This window comes from Hoplias malabaricus, chromosome 3, assembly GCF_029633855.1.
Source record: "Hoplias malabaricus isolate fHopMal1 chromosome 3, fHopMal1.hap1, whole genome shotgun sequence".
In the NCBI taxonomy this organism is placed as follows: Eukaryota; Metazoa; Chordata; class Actinopteri; order Characiformes; family Erythrinidae; genus Hoplias; species Hoplias malabaricus.
The window spans coordinates 60,830,625-60,854,185 of record NC_089802.1 but is presented as its reverse complement, the minus strand read 5'-3'; the positions used below and the strand labels follow the sequence as shown (position 1 = coordinate 60,854,185).

The 23,561-nt window shown below is 35.9% G+C and overlaps 1 protein-coding gene across 11 annotated transcripts in view; it reads left to right on the top strand.

Annotated features, from left to right (window-relative positions):
• Positions 1-23,561, top strand: part of kif1aa (kinesin family member 1Aa) — a 70,518-nt gene that overhangs the window by 6,975 nt on the left and 39,982 nt on the right. For 8 of the 11 annotated variants that reach the window (XM_066664480.1, XM_066664478.1, XM_066664479.1 and 5 more), the window contains 12 exons: positions 10,677-10,750; positions 11,275-11,454; positions 11,979-12,047; positions 12,399-12,577; positions 16,955-17,066; positions 17,747-17,824; positions 18,699-18,764; positions 18,848-18,865; positions 18,957-19,035; positions 19,418-19,496; positions 20,336-20,478; positions 22,612-22,650. In XM_066664480.1, the coding sequence (XP_066520577.1) occupies positions 10,677-10,750; positions 11,275-11,454; positions 11,979-12,047; positions 12,399-12,577; positions 16,955-17,066; positions 17,747-17,824; positions 18,699-18,764; positions 18,848-18,865; positions 18,957-19,035; positions 19,418-19,496; positions 20,336-20,478; positions 22,612-22,650 (1,116 nt within the window). The remainder of the gene's footprint in view (positions 1-10,676; positions 10,751-11,274; positions 11,455-11,978; positions 12,048-12,398; positions 12,578-16,954; positions 17,067-17,746; positions 17,825-18,698; positions 18,765-18,847; positions 18,866-18,956; positions 19,036-19,417; positions 19,497-20,335; positions 20,479-22,611; positions 22,651-23,561) is intronic. The other 3 variants (XM_066664481.1, XM_066664486.1, XM_066664485.1) reach the window with 1 other exon arrangement.

The window sequence follows — 23,561 nt, the reverse complement described above, 5'->3', positions numbered from 1 at the left end:
CAAGTTAAGATGGGAGGTGGGGTTGACATCTGAAAGAGGGAGAGGCTGAAGGGAAGGGCATTGCTGAATTACTTTTAATATTTGGCTCTAAGACTCTATTGCAACATCTGCTAGAAAACTCTTGGAGAATGCACCATTAATACATTGGTTTTATATAATTAAAAACTATGATTTCCAAATTTTGAATGGTAGAGCATCAGTTCAGATCATGTAAAATGTCGCACAGGATATCATTTAAATGATAGTGATGTTCTTTACTTTTAGTCATCATGCATTTCTCAGTATATTCTGCTGTATATTCAAACTGGAATTCCACTCAGAGGTAGTTTGCCAGGTGACCTCTGAGAATTGACAACATACACTGAAAAGGAATTATTAAATATCTTAAAGTATTCTTTTAGAAATTACATAATCTGTTTGAATTTTGAATAATCTGCACTATTATTTTGTTTTTTTAACTCATAGTTCATTGATAAGACTTGTAATGTAATTATGCTTTATAAGCTTTGAGCCATTCACTATTCATTTTTGTTGATGAGATGGTGTTTCAAGTGTTGAAACAGACTGGTGATATTAACTTTGGTTGCTGAAACTGTATTTTGTCAGGGCCTGCATTTGACTTCTATAAGTTCAGTGTCAAAGTCAGAACATGTCCAAACAACAGACTCAGCATTTTTCTTTGGTACAAACTGCTCAAGTTGCTCTCTGTGTCGGCCTCTGTGTTTAGGTTCTCCTACATGTTGCTTTGATGTGGTAGAATGCACGTGACTACATGTGCAGTAGTATGGCTTAAGGGGATGGTACGAGAACACACCTGGGGTCATTAACAGATTTATTTAAGCAAGATTACATTGATTAAAAGTTCTGAATGTGGATTATTAATCATTTCCAATAAATTTCTCAGCCCTACATAGTACAAAGCTAGCCTCTGGATCACAAAAGCATGTAAACCACACACACTTGGTGAAGATGTTTTTTTTTTACTGATTGTGAAAAAGATGACAAGACAAAAACAGGTTTTGTAACATAATGGATGCTGAGCAAGATCTGCGTTTAAAGCTCAATGACATTGTTTGACTCACCTTTTTAACTAAATGGTATTTTATATATGGTGCATGCTTATTTCTGTGATATGTCTTATAGGTGGTACTTATTAGGAGGTTTTAGTTTAATAAAGAGTGGTATTAAAACTTCAAGATATCAATGCTGTAGTGTAGTCAGTTAGCTAAGACAAGTCTTTTGAAGGAGCTAATACTGCGGTGGACATGTCTAAACTGAGCTTTAAAATGTAGTGGAACATTGTCATTTCTCACTGTACCTGTAGTCATGCCATGCTTATCCCTGAAACACTGTTTGAATCCTTCTTTCGAAATCTCATGAGTATTCAGTGTTATTTTCAGCCTTCCAGTAATTACACTAACATTACTGATGCTGTTTTTTTTTCGCTCTTTGTGCAGTCCAGCATTGTGGATGAATTTTCTACAGTGCACAATAGATGAGGACAACAAAATGTAGAGTATTATGAAGATAAGAACTAATGCTTGATAATAACCCTTGGCAACTACATGTTTTCAGAAAAACTCAACAGATGACCTGGTCATGGCCATTAGTTCATGGCCTTTTCCCTGTGCTCTACTTTTAATTCAGTGGAGTGCACAAGGCCAAAGAACTGTACCAGAGTTTGAATAACAAGATTGTCTGCATGGATGACCAGCCTGGTTTGCCAGTGGCAATTTAGAGACCACTCAATATGTTTTCTAATGTCTAATGACTAGGGGGAATAATATAAAAGGAGGAAATCATGCTCTTGTGGAAAAATATCTCTCCTTAAAGCAACACTATGTAAGATTTAGTATTTTTGCTCATGGACTTCCCCTATAGTTGCAGAGTGCAGTTCATTTTTACAGCACTGGTATGAGGGAAGGAGGGGGTGATGATTGTCTACACACCTCCAAAATTTACATAGTGCAGTTTCTGCAGTACTGAGCCCAGAGTAGCCATGACAGAGGCTTTATTCTCCCTATTTCAGTTCAGTGAAGCATCACGATTTTGCTTTTGTATTTTTCAGACTAAAATACTAACAAATGTTGCTTCAAAAGGGTAGACCATGTTGGACATTTCCTTTGGGCATTAGACTGTCCTTTCTCAAGTCTCTTTCAAGCATTTCTTGTGACATACACACTTAAACAGAATGTTTCTCTTGTGGCATTAAGATGCTGGCTCTGTAACCTGGCAGGAGGATGTGTGATGATGTCATCAATGAATTCCAAGCCCACTGTGCTGTTATTTGGGGCAAAGCCAGTCCCAGCATCAGGGTGTAAATAACTGGTTGTTAGCAGGAACCTGGGCCCAAAGAAGCCCTTTTATGACCTGTGCAGGCTGCTTTGTCCTGGCTGTCGACTGGAAATGGGTCAATAGCTGATTTCCCACAATGCTTGAGAATGGCACACTGCTAAGTGATTGACAGTTCTGGCCGCTGTGAGCCTCCCTGCTGTCGTGGCAGGCCTGATTAGGCAGCTCGCACAACCCTTTAAGCTGTTTGAAAGGAGGTTAGCCTTTGGGAAAGACTCTTCCTGCTCTGTTTGAAGAGTTCAGCTCCTCTCCAAGCAAGTCAGAGAGAATACTAATGTAAAATGTATAATGGCTGCTTGATCCACAAGCAGTTCACTTAGGCTTTACAGGACATGCACAAAGTTCTATTGCATGTCATTAAATTTGTTTTAATACATTTTACAATATAATTTCATAAGTGTTTATATGTGTTGTATCTGACATTTCTGTATTATTTTATTTATTTGTTTATTTATTTATTTTAATGGCTTGGATGCTTGTGTCTGGAGCCTTGGGTTTAAGTGGTCGAAGAGAAGGGAGGGGATGGGGTGGTGGTGGGTGCAGTGTTCTTTGATGGAGACAATGGTTCCTAGAGACTAAGTCATGTTGTGTGTGAGGTGGGGAATTAGGCGGGGGCTGTTCTCAAGGGGGCTGTACATGGAATCAACAACAACAACAGGACAGCAGAGGAAGGTTATGCCCAAGATCCATTTTGTTACAGTTGTAGCAAAGCCTTATTCCTTCAAAATGCTAACTGCACCGGAGAAGGGAAAACATTCTATTATTAAGTAATTTTAGATTTTATATATATATATATATATATATATATATTTGTCTTGTCATTATGAAATATACTGTAAATATTTCATGAAAAAAATATTGTCAAAATATATATCAAATAGAAGTGTTTTAAAATGTAAAGGTTTTGATATAACAGTTACAAGATTGTTCAGCATTAAGCCCTTTAGACAATGTCAGGCACTGGCAAAATGGATACAAATTTGCATTACATAGATTTCATTTATTTATTGTTACTGAAATTAAAAAATAGCCGGTGGGTCATGCAAACAGGAAAAGATTACCCATTGTCTGATGAATTTTTACTTGACTGGACAGACCTCTCTGATTTAATTGTGTGCACGCTCTGCAGACTCATCCTTGATTATCACTGTCAGCTCTAAGCTATTATGAGAATTTTCACTTACTGAATACTGGGCTTACTGAGGATTGCAGACACAGTGACCTTTTGCTTTTTACCAGATTGCTGTGGGAAATTGAAAGTGTGTGTGAGTAGAGAATATGGTGACTGTAACCTCCTTTTACTGAACACACACTAATCTAGAGTCAGTACTCCAGCCTGTAGGCATTGGTAGTAATTAAAAAGACTGGTTGTGTAGAAGGTACAGCAAATAATATTGAGAAATGGACATCAGTGAACCAGAAAGAATGAGAACACGAAGTGGGCAGAGTAGAAGAGAAAAACGCAGAGTAGAAAAGAATTTCTTAAATATATCCAGCCGGTCCTTTCTGAGAGAACCTATTCTGTGTGAGAGAAACTGTTGGTTGTTTCAATTGAGAGATGTAAAGTGTCTCTTGTGACTTAACAGCTCTGCTTACACTGCAATAAAAACAAATCAGAGTCAGAGGAGTCCAAGCTGATCCGGAAAGCAAACACCCTCCTGGCTATGAAAAATTTAAGTATCGTCACTCTGCATCATTAGCATGGAGTCTGTGGAAGCCCAACCCATCACAATTTCCATTTCCAGAAGGAAAACTTAGCTCCCTGTGCTTTACAGAAGGATGTGAGTGTAGCTGCACAATAAAATGAGCAACAATCAATTGTTCTTCACACATTTCACAGGCTTTCTTTTATTTACACTCTAAAAGGATTAGTACAAACTAGGAAAGAAATTTACAAAAGAACATGAAGACATATTATGAAAACAGTATGAATAATAGTAGCATAAGTAACAAAGGAACTACATTTATAACCCGTTATAATTGAAGGTTTATATTGCAAAACAAAATGGGAGGATATTTTGCCCATAAAATATATCAGTGCTATATTTAATGCCACAAAGAGGAATAAAATCTGTTTGGCTTTGTACAAAATTTTCCCAAAAGAATTTCAGGACTTTGGAATTGCACTGTGTTTTAAAACCTGAATAAGTGTTAGGGTTGCTGATACTTAATTACATTTGACCTCATTTCTTGTATAGATTGCCACCTGGCAAGTCATGTGGTTCACTCTGCTCACTCTTACCCACTCTAATCTTTATGTTCTTGTCAGGAGTTTTGAGGCATGGCTGAGCTTGCAGAACACTGGTGAAATCTTTGCTCCCCTGGGTTCTTCTCTGTTCTGTTATGACAAATATGCTTATCTGTACAGTCTTAAATAAGAGACTGAATTATTGGATTTCATTAACTTCAATATAGAGACAGGATTCAATTTCCTTGATCCTTTAAGGAAGGATTCATTGCTCAAGTACGGCTGAAAGTTTTAGATTATGATATCTATGTAAAATGTAATGTGGACTTCTCGGTGTCTCACGTGTGTGGCATTCAGATGAATGCTGCATTTTTGCCCCAAGTTCAATTTAGGTCAGTCTTTATTACTAATGATGTATAAAGAAATCTGAAATTTTCAGGGCTTTTTTTTGTCAGGAAATGTTTAGAAATGATTGACCATTACTTCATATTCAAAATTTATATGGAATAAAATGGTTTTATATCTGTGAAGGTTTTTATTTTATAGATGTTCATGTAATGGTCATTTAATAATAATTGTTATTCTATGTCACTGGGTATAAGGTATAATCACAGATATAATGTTGATTATATTTGTTGCGCAAGGTTTTCATCAGCTGAACTAAGCTGATGAGAAGGGTGATGTTTTTCAGTGTCTATATGAACAATGCTATATATTTACAAGGGCTATTTCAATGGTCATAATTCAACTTCAGAAACATGTACAGCTTGTATGGCTATATATATGTTGCATATTTGTTATCAGCTTTCCATGTGAAACACAGAATTAAAACATTCTAACACAGGTTTTGAGCAGCAGTACTTTTGTTAATAAGTGACATAATGGAATATGATAAAAGACAGTGTAGGTAATTGCATGTATATTCACTAACATTGAATATCTTATTGCCTAACACCAACAACAATTATTGCAATTATTATTTAAATATTTATATAGATCATTTTTATTTCATTTTGTATCTGTCATATGTGCAATTATGTACAAAAGGTTCTTTTAGAAATCCCCTTGTGACAGATTTTGAATAATATGCCTTCTGAAGGACTACTGTGGCCACATCTGTGCAGCTGCATTCATTTCTGGCTATAAAAATAGCATCTGGCTTAGAGTATACACTACATGGACAAATGTATTGGTACACATACACGTTACATCTACCGGGACGTAGGATTTACAATGATAGCCCATTCTAAATCCATATGCATGAAGTTTTAACAGCTTCCACTGTTTTGGAAGCTTTGTTGACCATTTTTCCAGAAGAGCATTTGTGAAGCATTTGTATTGGACAAGTAGGCCTGGTTAGCAATCTCCATAGTTTATCTAAAAGTGTTTGATGGTGTTGAGGTTAGGGTCCTCTTTGCGCTACTCAAGTTTATCCACACCAAACTCACCCAAGTAGCCTTCATGGACCTTGCTTTGTGCACTGGGGCACAACCATGCTTTAACAGAAATGTGCCTTCTCTAAGCATTTCCCAAAATGCTGGAAGCATACAATTGTCCAAAATGTCTTTAGACCATTCCATCTGACAATTGGTACTGTGCTTGGTAATGTAAGGCTTTTATGCAGGTGCTTGGCCATGGAAACTAATGCCATGAAGCTCCCTGTACACAGTTTTTGTGCTGATGTTTAAGTCGGAGGAGGTTTGGAACTCTTGGTTTTGTAACTTTAAATGGTCTGCCAGTTTGTGTCTGAGTTGTTGTTATTGTGTTGGATAATTTCACACTAATCGCTTGGTGTGGTGGAGGTGTGGTTATGGTTAGTGTGATGAACTCAAAGTGAGAGGGCAGTAGGTTTGCTCCAGTAGAGCTAGTAATTGGGACATTGTCAAATCTCCATAGGGCAGAGTACACACAATAGGACAGATTGCATGTTGACATAGTTTCTCTTATCTGTAAATTTGTGCCTGTCATTGAAAGAACAGTTATGAGCTTTACCTGCATTCTGTAGACAACTGTTTGTATCAGAACAAATATAATAATGGAATTAATATACAGTAATAATAATCTATTTTAGCATGCGAGATTAAAATTGTAATGCTACGAGTATGTCATTGTATTTAATTGTCCTATCTGTTTGTGTTTTTTCAACCCTTTCCCATTATGTCTAGACTTCTGGGTTTTCACATTTATGAATGAATATATGGGTAATGTTGAGTTATTTTTGCAGTTTCAGATCACTTAAGGTGCAAATATCTCCAAACTCAGGATACAGCTAACTGCATTACTGAAAATGCTACAGAACTAAACAACTCAAATTACAAATGAGTTTCTCTGGTTATTCAAATTGTGAGTAAACACTTGCAGACAAGTTAAACTTCGGTCACGTACAAACTACCATCGTTTTTTTCCCCACATTATAAGACATGGCGCTTAGAACTGCATTCTGACCCCACAATCGTAGACATTCCCTTTAGGTAAAAGGGGGAACAAGCAGTAAGAAAACTCACATTTAAGACAACACATGGTCCAATTAGAATGACGGTGATGGTTTTGTTTTTTATTGACTTTGAAATGTATGAGATTCTCTCTCTCTCTCTCTCTCTCTCTCTCTCTCTCTCTTCTCTCTCTCTCTCTCTCTTTCGCTCTCTCTCTTCTCTCGCTCTCTGTGTGTCTATAACAAACATTTCCACTTCACTGGCTATAATAACAGACCTATAAGTGCTGGCTGTCTGAGATTAATGCCCCCCCATATGGAGGGAGAGCAGTTTTATACTCAAAACAAAACACACACACACACACACACACACACACACACACACACACTGCCCCATCTCCATCAGGAAGAATAAAGACAAATCCTACACTCAGTCATAGCTGTTCAGCCCCAAGCTGAGTTCAGTTCATTTTATCTTTAAGAGAGCTAGAATGTGAAAAATATTGATTTCTAATTTGCTAGATGGTAGTGATAAATCCGTATAGAAATCTGAATGATTTAGCATGTTTTACTATAATTATTTAGCCTGCATCGACTATCTCCTCTGAGAATGATTCTACACTGGAAACAACAATAAATGTATGTGAAAGGTTTCAGTTAATAAATTGTCTAGTAGTAACTATTCAAGGTTACTAGACTCCTATATTCTTGAAAATGTTACATCGCTCCTCAAAGAGGGTTCATCTGTCAAAGGAACTGGAATCAGGATGAATATGGTTGAAAATATCTTGAATATGTTTTGCCACTCATTTTATTCCATCTTTCAAGATAAGGAACACAGGTGATTTCCCATTTACTGATATAATACAGGGCGCTTTAGTGACACAACATGAATTGTTGATGTCATACATGGAGGAGGGACCTGGGGTTGTGGGTTTGAACCCTACTGTGTTTGTGTGTTCTCCACATGTCCACGTGAATTTCCTCCAGTGCAAACCTAAAAAAAGCAAATTTCATAAACCAAATGTATTTGAGATATCTAGCTATGTTTGTTTTGATAAATCTGATTACTGTTTTAACTCAGACTCTTGCAGGTTCTACCTGGAGAGGATTAATGTAGAGTGTATGTAATGATCAATTTTGATGGTGCTGCTCACTTATCTCTGTGATGAAGTTATTGTGTGGCAGTGCCATGTAGGTGGGCTGAGAAATTCATACAGTGACATCATGGCCAGCTAATGATGACTGAGGCAAGGGGGAGAGGTATGAGCAGGTGCTTATGGAACTGATCTTAATGCTATTTGTAGAACTGGTTTCAGTGTAAGTCAGAGTGCAGAGATTGGAATAGACAGTTATTGGCTTAAGGCCTTCCACAACTGAGAAGAATGAGGAAAATCCATTAGTGCCAATTGAAAAATCTGTGATTGGCACTTCCTCAAGGAGAAGATGATGAGTCATGCCACGAGTAAGAGTTCTGGCAGTGCAGAATGTAATTGTGTGATCCCCCCCACCTTCTCTCTCACTCTCACACTGATTCCTGTCTCTGTCTCTCTCACTCTCTCTCCTACTTCACAGACACACACACACACAAAATATACATACAAGTTCTCTGTCCTTTTCCAGTCTATGTTGGTGTCTTTGTTTCTTTTATTCTCGCGCACTCAAACTCTCTCTCTGTCTTTCTGTTGAACAGTACAACGATGACCCATATCCTCTCTTTATGCCAGAATGTTAGTCTACTGACATTGATAAATGTGCTTGGCTGTGCACTTCTTTCAGGGATAACGATCCACTGTCCTTGAATTGTTCTAAACACACACACTCACATACACACACACACAGATAGAAAAACAGTGAAAGAGAGCCAGTCTAAATGAGAAGTTAAAGTAACACTAGATAGTATTTTTACCTTAAAATTACAGCTTCAAAATCATTGTGATGCTTCGCTGACCTGCAATATGGAGAATAGTGCCTCTGTTGTTGCTACTTCAGGCCCAGCACTGTAGAAACTGCACTATGTAATGTTTCTTTAAATTAGGATAGGAATGAAAAGGATGAAGGACAAACCAAGACTACAAACACAGGGTTTAAGTCATAGGAGACAATATGAAGCACTTGCTAGCTTTGTCACATGACCAACAACTCAAAGGCACAGGGGATAATTAGTTTTATTTGAATCTATAACAAAATACATATACAAAATATAATTATTGCATATTCAAAACATAATGCAGTTTTGAATTAGTAGATACTCAAATATCTTATATTTACCAGTATTTGAAAAATTATGAAGGTAGAACTGCACTATAGCAAGGGTCTGTGGTTTCTTTGGTGGCACAGATGAACATGCCGACCCTTTAAACCTACATTCACACAGCTAAAGCTGGGGGTTAACGTTAAAGGGACAGATAAATAAATAATATATGTAAATAAACTACACTTTAAAATACTGTGGTATAATCACATTCAATTTGCATATATATAACACAGAGAGGAGCAAAGATGTTAACACAGATCCTGCTTCTTTATCCAGCATGTGTCACTGATTTGCACATAAAGTTGTGTAAATATAAATGATTTGCCCCGTGAAGGATTGGCGCCCCCTCCAGGGTGTATTCCTGCCTTGCGCCCAATGATTCCAGGTAGGCTCTGGACCCACCACGAACCTGAACTGGATAAGCGGTTACAGATAATGAATGAATGAATGAAAAAATATATAAATGATGATTTGAGAAATGCTCCAAAGCGAATGAGAAAAACTGTAATGAGGCCATGTTACATATTCAAATGCACACGAGTGTGTGGAAAATCCTTTTTTTTCCCTCATTTTAGTGAGGTGTAGTTCTCATTGTCCCAGCATTTACAATACTACATGTACATGTACGACCAAAGTCTTCTACCAGTGGAATTTGGACAGGGACAACATGAGTGAGACTAATTGGGAGTCAGGAAGTTGAATTTTGAAGGCCAGTGTCTGCAGGTGACCAAAGTTTCCTAAATGATGCAGTGTGTTTTTAGAGATTTGTAAACCTGTGATTCAGTGATATTTCAGTGAAAACTAATTGAATTGTGCTTGGTGCTTAGCGGTTTAGAGCCATGTCGTTGATACATGAACTTCAAGTTTTCAGAATTGTGTGCATAGTTCCATTTTTTTGTGTATACAATGGAGAAAAACTGTAATACAGAATAAACAATAGACCAATTAATCGATAATGAAATTCATTGCTAACTACTTATATAATAAATTTGTATAGATTTTGTGGATTAGATGTGGCAGTCTTTTTTATGAATACTAAATAGTGATATCAGTCTAATGTAATGCCTTCCCCTTAACCACAACTGGGTTCAATCATTTCCTTTACTTTATCATGCATTCCATTCACCATATAAGTAAACACTTTAAGGAGACCTTTACCAGGCTTGATGCTAATTCTCTTTTGGACAGAGATCTGTCACTTAGAGCTTACTGCAGAGGCAGTTTATACATCCAACTAGAGAGGTATTATGTGTACAGTGTTGCTCTTTTGAAACAAGCTCAGTATACAGAAGTGGTGGGAAGTAAAATAAAACATACAAAATAAAACATAAAAAATTCCAGCCTGACTGAGGTTGAATCTGTGTAGCAGTAGTGCTGCAAGTAAAAATCAGTACTGTTTTCCAAACAATTACTCAGCATTGTTTCTCACTCTGCCCTGTCTTTTTCAGCTATCCTCAACCCAAAAGTACCAAAAGAGACCAAAAGCTTCAACTTTGATTACTCCTATTGGTCACATACTTCGGTAAGTACCGTGGGAGAAATTAATTGGAAAATGTGTTGATAACAGGACAATCAATATGAACCCATTCTTTATTCTTGAGTATATATATATATATATATATATATATAATTGTGAAGATTAGCCAATACTGTAGACCTATCAGACCTACAATTAAATTAATTTATTTGTATATCTCTGACAGTTAATGGAAGTTTATTTATAATTAATTTAATTTTGTCCATATTTAAAATTAATCTTTGAGGCAGCTCCCTTTAACAATTTTAAGAGCAAATTAAATAGCAGCATGGTTTAAACTAGATAAAAAATGAAAGTCAAATATGTGTCTAAGAGTCAAATGTCTGAGTCAAATATATGTTCTTCAGTCCAGTTGAGTTGTTCACCTTGTCTCAATTTTAAATCGTATGTCTTATGGGGCCATTTTGTGCCACAAAGATTTATCGGTTATTTGGTGATATATTCACTTGTCAGCCATTTTTTACTCAGTGGATGTCCGTGACTGAACTGTCCCATTCATGCCCTTGCAGCCAGAGGACATCAACTATGCCTCTCAGCAGCAGGTTTACAAAGATATCGGAGAGGAAATGTTACTCCATGCATTTGAGGGCTACAATGTCTGCATCTTTGCCTATGGCCAGACCGGTGCAGGCAAATCATATACGATGATGGGCAAACAAGAAAAAGACCAGGAAGGAATCATTCCACTAGTAAGTATAAATAAATTTATTTTTAATATGGTGCTTTTTCAGTGGTGCGTTACAGAGGAATTTTAATGTAAACTAGTGTTTACATGCTTATTTACATTGTGTGTTGAAGAGTGCACTCCTGAATAATATAGTCCTGCCTGTTTACTATGCCATATGAATGGTCTCTGATAAAGCAGTTTCTGAGGCTATACTGACACCTCTGTGTAAATAGCAAATCAGTAAGCCCTGCACGCAGAGATAGCGAGAACAATGTCAGATCAAACAGTGTTAAGGGAAAAGCCAAACAGCAAACTGAAGCAGGTACACAAACATCTATTCAGCTGATGAGGGGGTAGAATAAAGGGGTTTAAAGCTTCTGTCATTAACTATCTCTTCTCTTTCCAATCTGTTTTTTCCCTATCTCTCTCTCTCTCTCTCTCTCTCTCCTCTCTCTCTCCCTCTCCCCCTCTCTCTCTCTCTCTCTTTCTCTGTCTGTCTGTCTGTTTCTCTCTCTCTTTTTGTCTTTATTACATCTCTATCAACAGCTCTGTGAAGACCTTTTCACCAAGATTAATGACAGCAATAATGACAACAGCAAGTCTTATTCTGTAGAGGTAAACATGAACACACTACTCCTCTGTGCTATAAAAATTATTCACTATGTGAAATTAACTTCATTATGATATATTTCTGTTTAAGAAAACAGATTGCAGTCTGCATTTATGTAGTAAATCATCTTAACCTACAATGCAAGGCTGTTAATGTACTTTTAATTTTATAAGTTAAGCCTCATTCATGGCTCTCTATGTTGGTTGGACTCCAAACACCACCAAGGAAGTTAAGGATAATTTTATGGTTTATCACAGTGATATATAAACATTAACAATAGCTGTCAGTTGCTTTGCAATTGCTTTCTATTGATGTAAGTTTGTGTAAGCTCATTGTTGACATTTTTGGTGTTTCAGGTCAGTTATATGGAGATTTACTGTGAGCGTGTGAGGGACCTCTTGAACCCCAAAAACAAAGGCAATCTGCGAGTGAGAGAGCACCCACTGTTGGGGCCATATGTGGAAGATCTGTCCAAACTCGCTGTCACATCTTACAATGACATTCAGGACCTGATGGACTCTGGAAACAAGGCCAGGTATTCTGTTCTGTTCTGTTCTATTTTATTCTATTCTGATCTGCTCTGTTTTCTTCTGTTCTGTTCTATTCTATTCTGCTCTTCTCTGCTCTGTTTTGTTTGGTTCTGTCCTAGTCTATTCTGTTCTGTTCAATAATTTTCTATATTCTTTGTGAGAGCCTACAAAGAGTTTAAGATGCGTAATAAGATGCTTATCAGGATGAGTGGTGTGTCTTAATAGCGCTAACCTTGAAATTTTAGAAACAGATGCACTAAACCTCCCTCCCTACTACACAGTTCCCATGTTGTATAACAAGTCAATGAGAGAGCACACTAAATAGTGGCTAATCAAGCACAATCGGTAATTAGGCTGTCTCTACTTCATGATGCGCTTGGTAAAACATTTGTTAAAAATGAGCTTGAATTTATTTGGATTTTCCTTTCCTACTGCTTTGAATTCTGTCTGACCAAATTACTGTGCAGCCTGGAGTGGTTTGGAATAATGTTTGAGCTATTAGCACTGGGTGAAATATGTGAGAATAGATTAATGAATATAGGATTCAATGTGGTAGAGTCACAGTCTCAATTTTCTGGATCATTAAGTTTTTTTCTGTGTCTGAAAGAGTAGGCATCTAGATGTGTCATTAAAATGAATGGATTATGCTCACTTTTATTTTATGTGATTAAGAAAAACTAACCTGAAGTCACTAACATGGCACTAAATTAATACTTGAATTATTTAAAAAAATAATAATAATTTGTGTTTATTTTAAAGCTGTAGCAGGCTCCAGGACCCCATGGATGCTCAGCTTCTGTTTTGCTAACATGTGGCAAATTAGTTATATTTATGCACATTTTAATAGTACCATTGTTTCTTAAACTTAGACTTTTACCTGGAGCGAGAAACCTATGTAAAATTGATATACGTCCCTTTAATTCAATCTGAACTTTTTAACATAATTAAGTTGTGTTGAATTAAACACAGATCCAATAGATTTCCAAATTCAAAATTATATGAAATTTTAAGCAACGACTGTTCTTGTAACATTTTGTAGCTAACAAAATGATTAGACACACTACTAAATACAATGTGCTAAAAGTCAGTGGTTCCTTAGCCAGTATACTCTTTAATCCTAATGTTCTTCACCAAGAGTGTACACTGTAAAAAAAATGTGACCCATTATTTACTTAAAACAATTATGTCAACAAAGTGACACGTAATATTAATGAGCAGATTCTAATTTTCAAAATTTTAATTAACATTCATTGAATAAATTAACTAAATTTAAGCAAGAAAATTAGTTAAAATGTGTTGGATTTAGTAATAACATGTCTAAATATGAATGAATATAGCTCAAAAATATTTAGTAAATGCAAGTATTTATTTACATTTACTAAATATCTTGATTTGATAAAAAAATGATTAGCATGTACTAAGTATCTGGAGAAAACTTGTTTCTATTTACTAATTATAGTATAGTACTAATTATCTATTCAATAATATCACGTGTCACTTTGTTGCCATAATATATTTATTTTAAATCTACCAAATATCTCCTTTTTGAGTCAACAGATCAATATGCATAAAAATGATACCAGGTAAACATTTATTCAACTCTTGCAACATTTATTCATACAAAAATTGAAGTATACGACTACAACAAGGATCACAGGCAGAATATTTTTGGGGATGTGATGCAAGGTCGCAAGGTTGGTGCACTTAAATCACAACAATGTTTTGAGACTGCATTCATTTTATACCAGATCAATTTAATTAGGATTCAGCATGCACCTGCAAATAGATGAATATTAGTTTTAACTTCATAAGCAAGTGTAATGTTTTAGTGTTGGTTTTAGTTCATTCAGAAATGTTCATTTTGGTTTGGTAATATATGAAGTTAAAACTAATAGCTATTAATCTATTTGCAGGTGCATCCTGAGTCCTAATTAGACTGATTGGGTATAATTGTAAACAAAATATGATATCTTGTATTTCAAATACATTATGTACATAAAATATAAACAAACATAACCTTGCTGTACAGTCAACAGGACTGTATACAGTGAGCAAACACAGGTAATAAAATTTAATAGAAATGATTGGAATTGGATTTTTTCTTGGTTTTAAAAAGTACTAATTATATTGTTTATACTAGTGCCTCAAGTCACGCTCAAATTTGGTTTTACGATTCAGATTCACAGCAAAAACGTAAACTGGGAGCTATATCGGCTACAGTCTGTTTTTGAACACTACTACAAACTGGCCGAAACACAAATAAGTGCAATTAAACAATGAATATAACACCATTTCTGACACAGAAATAAAATCATCAGTAAAAATTAAGAGTGATCTGAATGGTCTACTTCAACAGAAACTATCAGTTATAAGGCGCGAAAAGAGAAAATGCTATTCGGAAATATATATATTTTTTAAACTTAGCAGGAAACCAAAAAGATTAAAAATAAAAACAAATTTAGCTAGGTGTTCCTACTCAATATTATGAAAAAATGCATTCGGATATATTGAGTATGGAATGTTAACATAATTCGTAAAAGGTTAAATATTTAGTAAACAGACGAATCTTTGCCTCTGATTTCGTGGTGTGCACTGTCCTCTAATTTGCTGAACTCTGCATTCAAACGCAAAAGTGAGAGTGAACTAGTGCTGCAATGACAGTTTGAAAGTACTCTGACAGAGACTGAGCGTCCTGTCATGGCTTCATTATACCGTGAACAGACATGAAACGACATGCAAACTGCAGAAAGCACAACATTAGCTTCTTAAAACCTTAATTCAAGATTGTAATCACAAAAACACTTTGTTTTTTAATCAAACGTTGTTCCTCACCATCTGCTTGCTCTTCAGTCTGTGTGCTCGAAACCGGTCTTGTCTTTACAATGTGTGTTTACCAGTGTTTGTAAATAAACCGTCTCAGTCCCTTACCTAGGTCTCTCTTTCCCTGGTCATAGCAGAGGCATCTGGTGTTTTTTAGACAACGAAAAACTCCAAACATTGAAAACCACGAACAGAAATGAGGATTACTCTTATCCTGCCCCATGGTTTTGCTGTTTCAGATCACTTAGGGTGGAAATGCCTCCAAACTCCGGAGATGGCTAACTGCGTTACTGAAAGTGCCAGCAAACTAAACATCTGGAGTTACAAATGAGTTTCTCTAGCAATTCAAACAGCGAATTAAAAACTTACAGACAAGTTAAACTTCATCCACATACACCTGTCGTTTTTCCCCCCTCAAACATACTGATCCACCTTAAAAAATGCGGAGCTTAGAACTGCGTGTCCCCACATTTAAGAGTGCCTCAAACAAAATACACAATTTTAGATAAAAATTGTTCTTTCCCTATTAATAATTTAAAAGTCAGAGGACGTTCAGAGCCCAATAATGCTGGTGTCCATGAGTTTCAAAATGCGTTGGGCAGAAGAGTATGATGATTAAAATTAAAGACCTCCCAATGAGTAAAATCTATTACATTTTCTGGCTTTTTGGTGTTACTGAAAAAATATGAATATTTTTTTCAACGTATCCCAGCAAATTTTATTCAGCCAAAATTGTGTAAATTGCAATTAATACTTTGTTTAAATTTGTTGAATATAGATCAACTTGATTTCAAACTACATAAAGTGATTTTTATTAATTGTAAGTTGCTATTAGTTTTTAACTAAATATTAATTGTCCCCAGTCCGACTCTACAGTGTAGATTTACTCTTGACATTGGTGGGGACCTATGAATTTATGCCCACCACCCACAATTGCCTATTTTTTTATTTTTTTTCCTTTGGTCCATGATACAATGACACTGTAAGACAACTGAGAGGACTGAGACTGCTGTTATTGTGATGGTCTCATTTCATTAGCCAACTTGACTTTAAGTGACTTACACATTTCTTTAAAAAATAGCTCCTTATGTCCACCTCCTTCTTTTTTGCTGCCATCCTCACTCGCTTTAGATACCCATGTATCACTCATATTGCACCTGAGTCTTGCACAGTAAGCCTCGTTTATGACTGGAAAATTTTCCTTCCTGTTTCGGCGCTGCTAACAACGAAATATCACTGGTTATTTGTATTATGGGGAGGTAGGACTTGAGCAGAGAACATGATATAACCCTTTCTGCAGCTTTTGGTTAGTAAGACATTGACAGATCTATTTTTTTTTTTTTTTTTTTGGAGGGGATCAAATTATTGGAGGGGACAATTCAATAATCGCTGGATATTGGTGGGGACATGTCGCAACTCTTTCCATGCTTATTCTAATTAGCTTGCTAATTCTTCACAATGACCTATGACATATTTGACACTCTAACTTAGACTACTGTGAAGCTTTTAAAAGTAATGATTTCTTAAAAATATTTGTTTCATCATCTTCGTATCTCTTTCAGAACGGTGGCTGCCACAAACATGAATGAAACTAGCAGTCGCTCCCACGCAGTCTTCAACATCATCTTCACCCAGAAGCGCCATGATGCAGAGACAGACAACACCTCTGAGAAGGTACACTGCAGTGGTTTGTTTCATGAGCCTGTCGGCCACCAGTGACTACTCAGTGAAAGATAAGCTGTAACAATCAGTAAACTGCCACGTGGACTCTCCAGCTGTATTGAATGATGTTTGACATTGTATCTATGTTTTTGGGTCCAGCTGATTATGTGTGAGAGTGACACGAGAATGCTTCTGTTCAGTGCTCATTGTTGACTTTTTTGTCACTTTTTATATTAATCTATATATTGTCATTCTCCAATGTAAAACATACTACATTTTTTGAAAACAGAAGTGGTTCTTCACACTGTATGAAAATTTCATGATACATGGACCAATCAAAATACTCCAAAATTACTTGGAGGACAGTTTTTTACATTGACTTCCTTTGAGGTTTCCTTCTTCTGTAAAATTGCTATTTTAGAGATACAGGTTTTTCATTGGACAGAGATTATATAATTTTTAAACAGCTTTAACAATCTGTTAAAAAGCCATATAATTTTTTATTATTATTTTGGACCTTTGAGCCTATATTTGACACCTGGTCATAATTCATTTGTAATGCCTTCTTTTTAATCTCTGTTGTTACACTTGAGTTAGCAAATATATGTGAACGTCTTGGATTTTTGACATCACAAACACGATGTATTCAACACATGATGTGATATTTGCATCACTCTGTATCTCTTTGACAGGTGAGCAAAATCAGTCTAGTGGATTTAGCTGGGAGTGAAAGAGCTGATTCCACAGGAGCCAAAGGCACTCGGCTCAAGGTGACAATCATCAAACTTTTCTCTGCCTCGTTATACTCTATTTCTTCTAACCCTTGGTTCTGAGGACATGTTCTTTGCTTTTCTTATCTCTGCTTACTTACCTTTTGGCTCTTAATGTTCTACCTCTGAGCTTCCCAGTTCAGTATTTGGAGAGCCTCCAGAAGTTTTCTTCTGTTCATTTTCTTACACAGGTGTTTGGAGTTATAAGAGAATAAAAATGTTTTTTTTGTGATTGGTAGCTGCAATCCAAGGACAGGTCATACTAAGGCATTTCTGTTGTGTTTTCATATAGCCTGTCTTTTGGTCTCTTCTTGCATTTCTTCTATTTGTTCATCTTCATTAGCTTTGTGCTGTAAGGTCTGAGAGATTCTAGGTCAGGATAGAACAGGGAATGGCTGTATGCTGGGGATGGCAGTGGGGGATTTGTACTACTCTGAAGGACTGAGCTCCGTCGGAGCTCATTTAACTTCTTACCTATTACTTGCCCCTGCTATTGTTTCATCCAGAAATTTCTATAACCTTTTACTGATGGGCAAAAAGTGGGTAATTATATGATAATATGTTATTAAGTGACATTCACAAATAAATTAAATGTCATCTTCGTAGTTGTAACTCAGTAATTATTCATAAATTGTACCTGTAGCAATTTAACATTTAAATATTTTTACATTTAATTAAACATTTACATGATTGTTACACAACTTATTACTGTATTATTTTGTAACCAACATACAAGTGATATGTAAATTGCAACCAGAATTACTTTGTGAGTAGAAATGCACAGTACATTATTCATATATCCTATGCGTGGATTTATTTTGGCCATGTGAGCCTATTTTTGCTTTCTTATGAATCAGCCCTGTATCTGTTGTAGGAAGGAGCAAACATCAACAAATCCCTCACCACACTAGGAAAAGTCATTTCAGCTCTGGCTGAGGTGGTATGTATAGCTTCTGGTGTATTTCTTCCATTTCGTTTGAATGTAATAAGTATACTAACCTTATCCAATTTCTTGTTTCTTAGGATTCTGGATCAAACAAGGTAAGATTTATTTTCTTTTAAACACAAGCAAGGCTTTTACTCCTATGAAATTAAATGATGATTAACAAGTTTACCTTTCTGAAATCCACAGAACAAGAAGAAAAAGAAAGTGGAAAGTTTCATCCCTTACAGAGATTCTGTGCTAACCTGGTTGCTGAGAGAAAATCTGGGTAAGAATCATTCTTGCAACTCTAGAATCATTGACAGTGAAAAGTTTGACACAACAGAAAACATCTGGCTTTGCAAAATAATTTAAATAAATGAATACAATTTATTTAAAGAAAATGGTTTCATGTGCTAAATTGTTTGATATATTATTATTATTAATAGAGCTAATTTGAGAATAAATCCGTTTGTTGAGATGTCATCTTTCACCAGCACTCACTAAACCACTCATTCACTCACTCAGTCCTGTTTAATGAAGGTAAAGATTCTCGAAATATGGTGCTTCTCCTTGCTTATCTTTTTGTCCTATTTATATTATATTTGTCTGTGTTTCAAACCACATTTTAGCTTCCTGCTTCACTTATCTTAATCTTTCTCTTGTTCCAGGTGGAAATTCCCGCACTGCGATGGTGGCTGCCCTCAGTCCTGCAGACATCAACTATGATGAGACTCTGAGTACCCTCAGGTTTCACACTTAAGTCTTTCTGTTTACTCTAGGTCTGCACAGTAAATCAGTTGTTATCGCAACATAATACCTTTGTAATACGGATATCACAGAAAGGTACAATATGCAATAAGCCTACTAGCAAATCACAGAATCATTTAGTCCAGTCAGTTTTCATCATCTTGTTGAAATAGTGTTTTGACATTCACATATTCCATCAAGTATCTGTAAAACTTGGCCAAAATAATTCAGGCTTTAAACATGAAACATATTTTGAAAAAACACTTTTGTGTTTCTTTTTCCTACACACACATAGTCTCATTCTCTCTGTCTCTAACTCTTTCACTCTCTGTTTCAATATGTGCTGTTCCCCCTTCGCTCTCTCCCCCATGCTCTGTCTCTGAGCTTGTTAATGTGGTGGAGGTGTTGAAGGCTAATGGCACCATGAGCAGAATATTATGTAATGACAGATTAGGATCCTACTGCTGTCTGCGGTGGCTTCATTCTTCAAACACCCTTCAAAAGTTGCTGCTGTGCAGCATACTGCAGAATTGAGTAACTGGGTACCGACAAAGTGCAGGTGTTTTTTAAGGGCTGTATGTAAATACTTGTAAAGCAATGAAGTATTCATTTCCCCACAGTGGGCTGCTTATTTAATACACAGTAAGACATCATTATTTATTTATTATTTACTTATTTTTTCATTGCAGAAAATTACTAGCATCTGCTGTTTATATTAAGTATATGAGTATATCAGGCATTATTGTGACAGGCCATTAACTGGAGCTCTTTCAGGCATTGCAATATTTTCTGTGACATTCACCACTGTCTTGCTTCATATGGTTTTGTCTCTGAAACAGGTACGCAGACAGAGCCAAGCAGATCCGCTGCAATGCCGTCATTAATGAGGACCCCAACAACCGATTGGTGAGGGAGCTGAAGGATGAGGTGTCCCGTCTGAAAGAGCTCTTGTATGCCCAGGGCTTGGGTGACATTATTGAGAGTAAGACCTATTGCTGTCCCTGCTGGACGTGGCTTGTCTTTTTCATTATGTAAAAGAGATTGCATTTTTATATTTATAAACACTAGGGGTGGGTGATATGGTGATTTGATTTTATCACTATGAATTACATAATTGTAAAGGTTTTAACCTTTCTGTGGGTGTAGTGTGAGCCTGAATACAGTGTTTCCTGAGTACATCCACAATGCAGACCAGCTGTCTGCTGTTTAGAAAAGGCCACCATGTTGTGTGGTTGTCAAGAGGTTTTTTTTTGATTTATGATGAAGACATTAGTTAAAGAATAATAATGATCCCAGTGACACAGGAAAATTGGGCATGCTGGTTTAAGCAGCATATATGACATAAACACTGTGTCTACACAGTGCTATTCTGTATGCATTGTTTGGATAATTTATATCAAGCTGAACAAGTCATTGCAACCTATAATGAGGGTGAGACATGACAGATTTAAACACACAACCATTACAGCAGATGCTGTTGCTCATCCTTCTCCCTCTGCTCTCTTTCACTGTATGCAAATGAGCTGACCTACGAGAGGGAGTTAATTATAAAGTAATGTAATGTATTCAGGTAGCTGATTTTATTTGTTGTTTTTTATTTTTTTTAAATTTGAAAAAAAAAACAGCACAGAACTACTCTAGCAACTGTGTATTTTTTGACTCAAAACGGCAATTAGTTGGTGAGGAAAACAATGCATTTGGTTAAAAAATAAATAACACAATAATTACTCAGTGCTTTGAACATACATAAGCCAAACAGTAAAATATGAAATTTCTACAAAAGCATGTACATTTTATGGTTCATTCAGATTTTATTCTTTTTAATTACTATATTTGACAAGAACATTTTAAATATAAGAAGCAGCTAAAGATACACAGTTTTGATATGACAAGAATAATACGTATTATTTAATAAAGTAATTTTAATGTATTGGTTAATGTTTTAAGCAGGTTCAATCTGGCCCAAATTCCCATGTTTCTGGTAGGACCTCTTTAGTAAGATGTGTTGCTCATGAATTAACTATAGAGATTAAATTATGTGGAATGTTCAATGAAACATAATTGTACTGTTAGTACTTAATTGTACTAACCTTTTACTAGCCTTTTTATTGATACTATAATGTGCCAGCTCCAACTTGCCAAATTACAGAAAAATTAAGCATTGTGACATTTATTCACATCTCATATTTTTACCATTTTGCCCACTCCTACTATAAACCATTGTTTCCTAACTTCAATACTGGAGGCTCATCTGCTTTGCACAGTTTTGTGGTTTCTTTAACTAACATGACTTATTCAGCTCAGGAGTGAATTGATAATTAGCTAATGATACATGTCAGGCAAAATACAGAACTGTGCAGTGCTGGTGAACTTACTGTTGCAATATAGATATTAATGTTTTATATTACTCTAATGACAGTATATGTAATATGCCTTAGACTGTAATCATCTGTGTTCTTTGTTTGTGTTCACTTACACACACACACACACACACACACACACATGCACATGCACATATAATGAAAAAAGTATTGTATTGAATTTGTCTGATTCAAATGTGAACATTTCCACAAAAATAATGTATGCATATTACATACAGTAAAACCACAATATTGTTAAGAAAGTAAACTGAAACACAAAATTGTTATAAAGGATGTAATACATTATTAATATGGAAATGATGTAGTCATTGGAATCAAGTAAATCGACTTTATACTTTTTTCATTATTGATAAACAGTACTCTACCTGTTTTTCTGTATTTCATTCATCTTCCCTTTCCTCTACACTCATTGCACTCAATCTTTCTCTATACTCCAACTTCAGTCTTTTCTTCCGATCCTTTTCTTCTTTATGGCCTTATGGTTTATTGGACATATGTCTTTAGACAAGAGTGTTCTTAATTCAGCCTTTAGGGTTCAGCTCACAACAGTGTGTAGTAACCTTCAGAAGCTGTCTAAACTTGAAGTTGCCTGACGTTCTGTGTCTTTCAGTACATTTTCTTTCTCTCTTTCTCTCTCTCTCTCTCTCTCTCTCTCTCTCTCATTGTTTTATTGACTTTTCTCTCCTTACTTATTCACCTCACTCTGCTGTCTTTTGTGATTCTTTCTCTCTTAGCATATCGAGGCCCAATTGATGACAACGCTGGTTTGAAATGTGTGTTTCCTTGGCACTCTCTCTTTTTCTCTGTTTCTCTTTCCTATGCTTTTGCAGCTTTCCTGGATGTGGCAGATCCCTGCAGCACCAGCTGCCTTTTGGGGGTTTTAAATGACAAAAAGAACCAGTCACATATTCACATTCATGACACATCAACTGAATGTTGGCTTGGTTAGGTTCAGTTAGCTTCTAGAGGTGCATGTATAAACTGGCAACCAGGCTATAATCTCCATTCTTTCTTTACACTGTTAATTGGACATGCCATATGATGCTGGCAATCTGATTTCTTTTTTATGTCATTATAATAAAAACAAACAAACAAAAGAAATGGATATTTTGTTAAAATACTGATTATTATTATTATTATTACTGATAATTTATATCAATATAACATTATAAAACAAAACAAAGATCTAATGTCTAAATTATAAATATAACTTAAAAAATTTTGCATCATGCAACTACAGCACAACCTCTTTAAAATCATAAAAAATAGTTATTTGCAGAAATATGAGACATTTTTTACATCTTACAACATGAGATACTTCTTACATCTTATATTATTGGTTTGAAATGTACACCCCTAGTAATAATCAAATCACCGTCAGGTCTAGATGTACTCCATTTTGTTGTGGAGGGATTCTGTTTTTAAGATATCAGGTGCTATTTCACTAAAGCCTGTTTGCTGGTTTGGAGTTTCAGCTTAAAGCTCAATTTGTGTTTACTGGTGCTGCAGGGCTGTGGTCTCTCTTATTCTGTCTCTCTCTCTCTGTTTTTCTGTTGCTGGCTTTTTTGGCTTGCCGTGCTGAGTAGGAGGAATGTAGCAGTGCATACTTAAACCGATATCACTCATCCGTACATCTCTCATTTGATTAACATTTATATCCTGCTTTAAGCAGTGCAAAGTAAAC